This window comes from Vigna umbellata, chromosome 1 (assembly GCF_029865625.1).
Source record: "Vigna umbellata cultivar VRB3 chromosome 1, Vumbellata_1.0, whole genome shotgun sequence".
In the NCBI taxonomy this organism is placed as follows: Eukaryota; Viridiplantae; Streptophyta; class Magnoliopsida; order Fabales; family Fabaceae; genus Vigna; species Vigna umbellata.
In genome coordinates, this window is record NC_142165.1 from 46,187,849 (window position 1) to 46,199,457 (window position 11,609).

At 31.1% G+C, this 11,609-nt stretch overlaps 1 protein-coding gene across 1 annotated transcript; it reads right to left on the minus strand.

Moving 5' to 3' along the window:
- Positions 1 to 5,386: 5,386 nt before the first annotated feature.
- Positions 5,387 to 11,609, minus strand: LOC124841620 (transcription factor TGA1-like). Its single transcript, XM_047317921.2, has 9 exons — positions 11,151 to 11,609; positions 9,798 to 10,028; positions 9,632 to 9,706; positions 9,015 to 9,074; positions 8,844 to 8,921; positions 8,694 to 8,757; positions 7,768 to 8,039; positions 7,187 to 7,414; positions 5,387 to 5,801 (listed from the first exon to the last, which is right to left on the minus strand). The coding sequence occupies exons 2-9, from the start codon at positions 9,972 to 9,974 to the stop codon at positions 5,646 to 5,648; spliced, it is 1,110 nt and encodes a 369-aa protein (XP_047173877.1). The 5' UTR covers positions 9,975 to 10,028; positions 11,151 to 11,609; the 3' UTR covers positions 5,387 to 5,645.

An 11,609-nucleotide genomic window follows, 5' to 3' on the forward strand; every position in this document is an offset into this window, starting at 1 on the left:
TTTTTTTTCTGATAACTTTTTTACAACATGTGATGGTTTATAATTAGTTTGTTTTAAATATTTTTTAAAAATAAATTCAAACAAATTAATAAAATAATAATACGTAATTATTGTAAAAAAGTTATTATAAAAATTATTAACATATCTTAGTCCGACAAAGAAAATCAATGAGTACAACGAAAACATAGGTTCTTAAGGCGCGTTTGGTGGCGCACCGGGTCAAAACGTGAATCTACAAAATACGAATACGAGACTTTAAACGTCAAAACTAATACATTTAAAACGTTATGGTTTTAGTTGAATAATGATAAACTAAGGGTCGGAAATTTAATTCGTACGGGAATCTTTGTTCCTGAAGCGATATCCTAAGCTAGGCGTAGACTTGACGTTTTTCTTTGATTTTACGATGATCGTGTTGCACGTGACCAAATATTAAATGAAAGCAAAATTAGATTTGGTGTAGTACATGTTTTTAAACATATCTGTTAAAATAAATTAACAGAAGTATTAAAGAAACGTACGTATTTGGTCCTACCTTTTTTTTCAAACTTTTCTTTAGCTTTTATATTTCTAAATCAATGAATTCAGTCTTGTTTTTAATTTCTTTTAATATCTAAATATTTAGTATGATTTTTATTATTACAAAATGGATGGAAGTATTAAATTGACATTATATTCAGTTTTGATTTTTTTATATTATCTTTATTTTCGAATTTTTAATATTATAAGATTTCAAAACTAATTCATTAGTTTTTAAAGTACAGAAATCAATACCAAGTTGAAAGCATAGTCTAAAAGCATTCAATTTAAAAATTAAAATTTATTGCAAAAGATATATTCTTTTATATGCTTTGGTCTTCTAATTTTTTTTCTTGTTGATTCAATTGGTCTTATTATTATTGTTTGGTTTAATTTAGTTTTTGTATTTTTTGAAGAGTTAAATATGATTTTGATTCCTTGATTTTTTGTACAAATGTCCCCAATCTTAGAAATGTGTGAATTTAATCCTTTTAATTAAATTTTGTTAGGTTTCTTTAATTTTTTAAATGTGTTTCATATAATAGCATTTGAGTTGTTTAGACCATTTGACACATTTCTGTTTCAATGTTATTTGATAAACACATTTAAAACATTAAATAAGCTTAACAAAATTTGGTTAAAGTACTAAATGCACGTAGTTCTAAAGATGAGAGACTAAATTGGTTCAAAGTTTTAACTAATTTTAATTTTCACTGAAAGTTAAGGGATTAAAAACATATTTAACACTTTTAAAAATGTTCAATTTAGTCTCTTTTATTATGTTTGAGTAAACATAGTTAAGATAGTGATGAAATGTTATTGTGGAACGTAAACATGGTAGAAATGTTAAGAATCATAAGTTGCAGGGGAGAAAACATGGCAATTGGAGGGAAGAAAACATAATTTGTGTGTCATGTCCTTTTAGGAGAGAACATATAAGTTGTCATAATCCCTAGAGGTTGTCTTTCACCTTTGTGGACTATTTCTACGTGTTATGTTAAGGGATCATTCCACTTCATCTTGCTCTTATAATTCGTGGCGTATGCAAAATCATAGTTTTTCCTCTAAGGGGTTGGGTGGAGCACCCACTTATAACTGTAGAGATCTTGATGAGTTCAGAACGGCTAGAACTACTAAGAATGGTGGGAGACAATCTTGGGATTGTCTTAATTGCAAGTACAAGGTCAGACTTATGAAGTTTTTGTTTTGATTTATTTTTGCTATTCTGATTTGCAACTAACAATGTTATGTTTTGTTATTATTGTTGTGAATAACAGAATGAAAAATGAAGCTTTGATTGAGTATAAATATTTCAAATGGTACACTAAAGATGGTGGTGATAAAAGGGATGCTACTATTGTGAGATAAAGAAGGAAGATATATAATCTAGACAAAGAAGTTAAGGTTGGAAGAAAGTGGGTGAAGTTCTTAATAGGGTTTGGTTTGTTTGTTGGGTGTAGTTAACATTATTGTGGTATCTTTGTTTATGAAAATTCTATGATTAGATTTATTAAATATAGAATGTAGATTAGGTGTTCAAGGTCGAAGAATTTCACTTTTTGTAATGGAAAATTTGGATTGCATTATGTAAAGATATGAAATGAATAAACATTTTCAGTTATTAAAAAGTTTGAGTCATTGACATTTGCAAGCGTACTAATTTTCCTACTATTTGGAATGATATACTAATTTGAAAACTTTCTACTATTTTTTCTCCAATATAACAATGTCTAAGGATCTAGTAATTTGAAAACTTTCTGCTAATTTTTCTCCAATATAACAATGTGTAATGATATGATAATTTAAAAAGTATTTGCTAATTTTTTGCAATATATCAGTGTGGAGTGTGTCATAAATTAATTGATAACACTATTATATAAACATAACATTACAACTTGATATTTCTATCACAAAAGACATCCATTTACAATGAACATTGTTTTGGATGTTTAAACATGTTTTGGATGCTTTGCATATAACATGAAACAACTTCCATGATGGTCAGTTGAAGATGAAGGAGAGGGAACTGATTCCCCGTGTAACGGATTTCACCAAGCACCACCACTGAAAAATGAAATCGATTATTCAAAGTCGTAACTGATTCCACAAACATCGTAGGACATATGGAATTGATTCCAAGAAGGTGATAATCGATTTCAATACATTGTAATCGACTCCATCTGTATTCGCGCATTGTCGAGGCTGACTTTGTCATCGTTACCACCGACACCGTATCCAAGCACATTTTGTTCCCTGGCTCTGGCAACGACGCCCTTACGGTTATTGGAATTCGAGGATCTTTGCGTGCACTGTCTACGACGGCATCGCCCCAATTTTTAGCCGCTAGCGGTGATTGGTGTCGAGAACTTGGTCATGGAGAAGGTGACATTCCTCACAATACAATTCTGAGGTGTACATAATTCATCAGAGGAACACGTTCAGTGCCTCGAAGATTATGCGAGCAAGGTGATGAATAATAGCAAGATCAAGGTGATTGAACTCGGTGGTGGTTGAAGCCTATGGGGTAGAGATAACAAGAGGGTGTTTGGGGGATTAAAGGTGAAGAATGTGATCAGCTTGAACTAAATTATGATGGCTACGTCGTTACCAAGCCTAGGACTATGAAACTAGTGTTCACGACAAGAAGTATAGACAAGTTATTACTACTACTGGCTCTGGTATGTTATAGTTTTATTTAAGTTGGATATGGATGTTTGTTGGACTGACATTGGTATATACGTGTGTATAATGATTCTGGATTTGAAAAACAATCTTATGTTGCAAATTATGTCATTTTAAGGTTATGGATTTGGCTTTTATTTGGTATGCTGCCTAGGATTCTCATTTCTTTTTAATTCTACTATTTTAAATATTTTTGACCAAAAAAATATGTTACTATTAAATATTAATTTATATTACTATTACTATTAACAATAATTTAATTTTTATTTTCTATCAATTAAAATATATTTTTTAATATATCACACCAGTCAACTCTTTACAAACTTTTAAAAATTATACTTTTAAATCAATTTTCAATCACTTCCAAATCTCTTAAAAAAATAATACACATTTTACTCTCAAATTTATCTACGCACTTTTCTTCAAATCTTTCTACTCAAGTGAACACGCCTAAATGAGTGCACAAGATTTAGAGAGTTCAAACAAATATCCACTATTTGGATGAAGTTTAGCAAAGACAACATTCATCAAGGTTAAATTTTTTGTTTAAAAAGTATCTAAGGGAAAGCACAATCCTAGATTTACAAATACAACATTATACACGTAGCATAAAAAGATTTCATCCATGTAGTTTTTGCATGTGAGTTCTTCATATTTGTAAGAATCAACACTAACCAAGCTTTCATTAACAGACTTGCTTAAGGTTTTTATACGATTAAAAACATGAATTTTTTCTTGACAATGTATAAATGCTAGTTTCTCTAAGGATATCTAGTTTAGTCCAAGGATATGAAAAGTGACACATTTGACAATAATTATGTGACATTTGATGGATGTGCACAGGAAAATAAGGCGTTTTCTATTTTATGTTTTCTCAAGATAAATAGGAATTTCGGTAGAAGACCTTTTATCAAAGGTGGTTTCTCTTTACATCTCCAATCATTTCTCCCTACACGTAATCTTTTTAAAATTTTAAAACTATCTTATGTCATTCAAAAAACCCTACATCCCATCTTTTGTGCTTTAATGGATTTCAAAATCCGTTGAATGTTTTTTCAAGGCTTTAACGGATTTTGAAATCTGTTGAAGGATTTTTTTTCTTTAACAGATTTCGAAATCTATTTGAAAGAATTTTCAAAGACTTTAACAGATTTTTAAATTCGTTGAATGATGTTTTCTTTAACGGACTTTGAAATTCGTTAAACCAATTTTCAAAAACTTCAACGGATTTCAAAATTTGTTGAAGAGAAACATAACCTTTAAAACTATTTTAAAAAGTTGGAGGTGTATGATGAAATGTTTGTAGGTACATGGAGAAACAACCTTTATCAAAACATCTCATGTACTAAGGGTAAGAGTGGGTGACCAAAGCAAATTGGATCATCAAATCATATGCCAATAGGGTAAGCAAATTCAAGTATAGATATAGGGTTGAAAGTTTGATCTTAAATTCTACGACGTTAAGATTAAGGAGATTGTATGATCTTAGATTCAATGTCGACTGAATCAACAAATTTAGTGTTAATAATAGTCATGATGGAGAAAAACATTTAAGACATACAAGGGTTTGTAATGATAGAAAGTAAGGAGTTGATTAATAAAGAAAAACATTTAAAACAAGACATAGAAGTTAATTGGTTTTTTTTTAATCTAAAGCCTAATAGGAATTTGGGGGTTTGGAAACCGGAAATAAAGAGGATATAGTGCTTTAGCTAATTGGAATTATTATCTTTTGGCTAGGAAAAAGATAATATATATATATGGGTAACTTCATCCCTTGATAAAGTTAGTATCAGAAACCTAGAAAGGCAATGCAGAAACCTAGAAGGGCAATGCATACGTTCCCAAATAAATTATGTTTTTGATCAATTAATCAAATAATAACCAATTCAAATATTAAGATGTCTTCATACCACACTCCTCCAAACTCATGCACAAAGAAGGTGTTGGACATTCAATATTAGAAATTCAATTGAGTTAAAGTTTCGTCCTAAGGAAAAATGAGAAAGTTAATATGTAGATAAAGAAAACAAAATTCACAAACATTAAGCTTTAAGATTTTATCTTTAATGTGGTGTTAAATCTTTTTATGGACAACTCATATCGAAGATGATCAATTTTCTCAATCTATCCTAGTAAAAACATTCTATCAATGATGTAAAAATCGATAATTTGTCCTATGGAATAATACAAAAACAATTTCTATATTTCACAAAGATCATAAAAGGATTATGCAAATTTCAAAACATTTTGCTCTGCTATTCTATATTATACACAATTGACACAACCAAATAGGATATGAAATGTAAGAAACAACTATTTACAAGTTCTCAGTACTGGAAAAATGTGAGCAGCCAGAGAACATGATTTGGATAATGATATAGACACTTGATTATATGTTCATGGGTCATTGGTTTTTGTTTGGTATAATATGTGTTTGATGACTAAGGAAGTGCTTCTCGAGATCGATTAGCCCAAAGTTTGCTCAAAGCCCTTAAGCGTTGAAAATATTCTCCTAGAACAAGCAGAAACTGACCAATCTCATGTATGCTAAGTATTCGATACATTTGCCGCAAGGTTTCTTGTCGTAGATGATCAGCCTGTGTCACACATCTTAGGTTTAGCAGAAGATTCAACCTTTTAAACTTGCTATCAATAAAAACTAAATATTCTTTTCTAAATTATTCTTTGACCTATAATCAAAATACATGTGCTCATAGATTAATACAATATTACCATGTAAGAGTTGTAGATGAGTACTCATGTAACATGTTTATTATTTGAGAAGGTTTTTTCATATTGTTTTTCATTTCTACCTTCATATATTGTTACACTCTTGTCTAATGCTTATTCGAAGAAATTGGTAATATAAAATCCTAATAATTAAATTAAAACTAGCATAGTTAAAGGGATTTATTAGATTATGAGTAACTCAAGATGAAGGAGGTTGTTATTTACTATCGGAGATATGTTCAATTGGAATACACATAGTCAAAATGCTTAAACATCTAAATTCCTTTAAGTATACTCGAAATCAACTTATAAAGAAAGAAACGAAGATAAAGTTGTTTTAGAAACCCTTTTTTTGCCTTGGTTTTTGTTAAAATATCAGTATTAATACATACTTTTGAGAAAATTTAGAGAATATGATACGTATTTAGTTATATTTTTAGAATACTTTCACTTAATTTAATTTCTATATTTTTAGGTAAAACTATTGTGTAATATATATATATATATATATATATATATATAATATATATATATATATAAACATTCACAATAATAAAAGAAAAATTAATAAAAAATTGTCATAATTCTATAATTTGTTTTGATGATCGACTTATAAATAAATAAAATATAAAATGAGTAATGAAAAATTGTTTAGATTCAAATATCACATCATCTATAAATAAACAAGTTAAACATATAAGGAAACTGTAAATTTATTTTATTACCTTAAAGTTTTTAATTAAAGATGATGTCATATTCTCTTAGGGAAAGCACAATTTTTTAACCTCTACAAGAGATCATATTCGACGTAATCCATGTTGCAGTCCATGAGGTTGCCAAAATTCTTTCAAAGCATTTTAAGATGTTTATTCAAGCTAAAAGTAGCTCTAAATTCATATGAAAAATTTTCTTTCAGAAACTTCATTTTCTTATTTGTCAGGAAACCTAATATTGGATATTCAACATATTCTATCACAATTTATACAACAATCTCGTGAGGATCACTAGGAGGAAACTCTCAATGTCCCATAAGTTAAAATTAACTCGTGCACAAAATCAAAATAAAATGAAATTTTAGAAAAATAATATAAAAGAACTTTTATAAATTAGCTTAAACATAAATTAATTTTAACTCACCCAAAAATTTATTTTTGTTTTTATATCTTTTTCTATCTTAATATTCCTTAAAGAAAATTTTTGAAAGATACTTATGGCCCTAAAATAATAGTAAGTGAAGCATAGATTACATTACCTGATTGACAAAGCTCACCAGAGCTTCCAACCTCTCCATTGCAGTATCCATCTGTGGAATGTGGGTTCCTTCAACTAAGTGTCCTCGCCCAACACTGTCAGCAAGCATTTGCTGAAGTTTTTCCATTCCTTGTGAAAGAGCATCTTCTGCTTGTTGGCATGATTTTTCTAGGCCATAGGTATCAAACAGTTGTTGCTCTGTCAAAGGTCCACTCAGAGGGATCAGAACCTGCAATTATAGTAAATTTATTATATATAACGAGGTTGGAATACAACTCAAAACTCAACAGTAATGAGGAACTTCAGTACTAACAGTGGTTCTGTTATGTACTGCAAGCAGTAAACATTGTGTCAATAAGAATGGCTTAGCAGATATGATATATTAGGAAATGAAAAGAGGATGCCATCATTCAAATGTCACACCCATATGATATTATGAATGATTAGAAAAAACCATCAAGGAATTCGGCCTTCAGAAAGTAAAAAAAGTATAAAAATTGAAACTTTTTCGGTTAGTGAGTATCATATGAAATACTTTAGAGGTCAAATACATACAAACAATGTTAGCACAAGGAACATCACCTTAAGAAGTTCAGAGGGGCGAAATCCTCCAATCCACAAGAAAAATCGTTCAGCTGTTGTCATCCACATGCCAGACATAACGTAGAAAACATCTGCTTTTGCAGCAGCAGATTTCATGCTAAAGAGTTTGGAGTAGTGGTTCATTATGCTTTGTACAAGGTTCCCCAGTTGCATGTCACCTATCTCAGAACTTAAAGCTGTTCTCATTTCCAAGATATGTCTGTTTTGCTCCTCTACCCAATGTTCGTACTCCATCTTAAAAATTGCTATTCCTGTACATTCGGTACTTTTAGAGTGCAAAAATAGTTGGAAAAAGGAATGTAATAGAGCAAGAAAAAACATGCTAAAAGAAGTCCCAGAAAATATTATATCAACCAAAATGAAGTTTCTGATTCTGAAGTTTACAAGACAATTTAAGGTTTGCAGTTAGGTTCGTGGGAGCTGTACATGCATTTCCTGTGGTATTTAATATTTTCAGTATCAAATTGCTGACAGTATTCTCATGGGTTGGTGGAGCAATATCATGCCAATTTAAGCAAAAGGGTAGAAGAACAAGTACACCACAAGTTTTTGAGTATTTTCATCTGAGACTAGATAATCTAGTTTTGCAGCAAATGTCATCACAAATAGTGAAATAAATATCACACTCTATGCTTTGAAATTGCTGTTGTCATCTGAAGTTGAATGAATTCCTGGTTTCAATTTTGTTTACCGTATCAGACAGAAAGATATAATATCTATATATATACTATGAAGGCAGTTTCTAAAAGAAGATTTTAGAAGTTCGTTTAGAAGATAAATGAAAAAAATAAAAACTCTACTTGACAAAATTAATTTTGGAAAAATCACAACATTAACTATCTAGATATGTAATAAGTAATAATCACGTTTAAATGAAGAATCAAGAGCTATTGATAACTACAAACCTGAATTTACAGAGCCAGCAAAACCCAAATTATTAGAACCCAATCCGTCACCAATATACAATCCCTGCAGGTATGTTGCCCCAGAAATTCACAAGAGAAGAGGAAAAGAAAAAAGAGATATTGAACTATAAGAAGTTCATGAGTAAACACCTGTCGTTTAGCATGATCTACCTCTTGCTCTAACTGCATCAGCTTCAAACGACATGATTCCAACTGTTGCACGTATGCCTGTGAAAAAACATCAAAAAAATCACATGATATTAGTATATCTAAACACTTGTTACATGCTTAGAATATCTTCCAATGCATAAACCTTCAAACCTTTCTCCTCAAACGACTCTTTCGAGCAGCCTCTCGATTTTGAGCAAGACGTCTTTGTGTCTGCATGTTTCAACATGTTAAATTGCCTCTTTTTTCGGCATATAAGTGTAGAAGAAGAAAAAAGTTATGAATACAAGCCAGACATTCAAAACTGTGAAGCAGAGGACCTCTTAATTTGCAGTGCTTATGCAGTTTCCTTAGAGTCCAAGGGTCTAAAATACTTTCTGATGTCACTCAATTTCTACATAAAGGTAAAGATGGAGGAAGAAGAAAAGAGTAAATGGTGTGCCTTCCCATGCTTGAATATCACTAAGATTAAGTCTATTGTTTGAAATGGCTTTAATAAACTTATCACATTACAGAAAAGCACCCCATAGAATGTGGCCACCAAAGTGAGAGTATATCTAAGTATGGCATTAACTACATAAGCTTCCTAGTAAAAGAAACTTCTTTTGAAGCTAAGGACAGAAGTATCTGTATTCTGAGACAGTTTGAACTTAAACGCTGGAAGAATTTAATGGTTATAAGTATACAAACCATTCAAACCAGTAATATATTTCGAAGAATAACCCCTTTATGCTGTTTTAGGAAAAAGGGGTTTTACATAACCTGGTTACCTTATCAACCGGTCTATTATGATCTTGGTTGTACTTCACAGATGTTCCAAATATTCCATGAGAAACCTCCTCTGACTAGGTATTCAACAGAAAAACAGAACTTTATTAGTAGGCAAAACAGGCATTATCATTTGCAAAAGACAACGTAGAAATTTGGTAAACATACTTGCGCCTGAACTTGATTATCAAACTTCATGTCCAGCTCTTCAATTATGGAGGTGGATGCAGTTAAAGTATTAGCATTACTTTTGAAATTTTCTTCCCACATGCTAATTTGATGGATAGGATCATACACTACTTCCATTCTTCTTGAGGAAACAAACTGTGAGGATGAAGCATCCATGCTCTATGGACTAATCGATGCAGAAATTCAATGCATATGCATATATAGAGGCTGCTGTTAAGAATAAACGTAACGATTCAAAATTCATTCAATCATAAAACGCATTAAGGAAGCAGATTTCACTTAGATTTTAATAATAAAATAATCAGAAAGCAAAAAGAAAACAAATAAGAATTGGAATGGAAGATATTTGAAGACTGACACGAGTGCAACATAAGAAAATTGTTGCAAGATGCAGAAATGCGCAGCTGTTACCATGTTATACAAGAAAGAATACAACAAAAGAAACCTTATTGCGGCACTGTTTCATACACATCTTAATCATATTGCATGCACCATTAAGGAGTGACGTTGATCATAAGGAATCGTACCAGGGTAAAGCAGAAAAGGTCAATTTGATTAGTAAGACCAGAAGAATAAAGAAATCTGCAAGCCTCCATTGTGATGTGACCAATCTGGAAGCTGGATTGAATGAAAGTAGATGGGAACATTTTAAGAAATACTAAGTAAACACCGAATATGCCATAAATTTGGAAGATTGTGTTTGATAAGAGCTGAAGCAGAGGAAAAGTTTGTGACACCAAAAAATAGTTTGTTTGAGTTGAATACACTCTGGAATGTACACAGCGTGAGTCAAAACCCATTGGGAAAAGAAGAATCATAAACGTAGAAATTATCACTGAGTGTATTAAGATCGTGTTTGAATCATGGAACCAAACATGGTACTAAATTTCCTGCTTAGGTGACAAAAGACAGAAAGGGTAGCCAGAATGAAGCAGTTGGTTAAACTTTTTGAAAGGTGATGAAGGACAGAGGAGACAAATTTCTTAATTGTATTGCAAACGAAGGATAAAAGTATGGTAAAGAAATACAAACTTTGGGTGCGAAGAAAGTACAGATTATCACAAATACAGAAAGCAGCACCAAGTACGCATCAATTCTTTTGACCGATCCACGTTTTAGTTTCTTAATTTCTTCAAAGATAGATAGACAGGAAAAAAAACCGCACAATAGATTCTAGGATACTTACTAGTCCTCGTCGAAAAAAGGGCAACAACAAAAATCATAAGTTTTGGTACGTACGTGAAAGCAAAGCCAAAACCGGTATGCACACTTTTTCAAAGAGAAAAACAAAAAATGATTATAGAAGCAAGAGAGAAGAAAGAAAGAAAGTACCTGTGAAGGTGATCATAGAAAGCGCACAACACAAGCAACTACTTCAAAAAAACAAAAACATAAAGAGCTGTCATGTATTTATGTAGTATCTGGTCCTTCCTTCCTCGTTTTCCTCAGCAGTTAAATCTCTAAATTTTTAAATTACAAGGAAAGAAAATCAAAATTCTTTATTTTAATGAAAGCTACTTTGAGAAATACTGTGTTTTTTTTTTCTTGCTGTGTGACTCACCACCAAAAAAACAACCAAATTCCCAACCCTACTCTAATCTGCCATCATATTCATGGAATTATAATTATTAATATGTCTATTGAAATAGGGGCCACTGCTTTAGATGAATAAAGGCCACTGTTTTTTAATTGAACTTTAGGTTATTTTAATTGGAAAAAAAAATGGCATTAGAGAAGGTTGTATTTTTGTGCGTGTCTGTTTTTGTCTGATGATGTTGGGTTGTGGTAGAG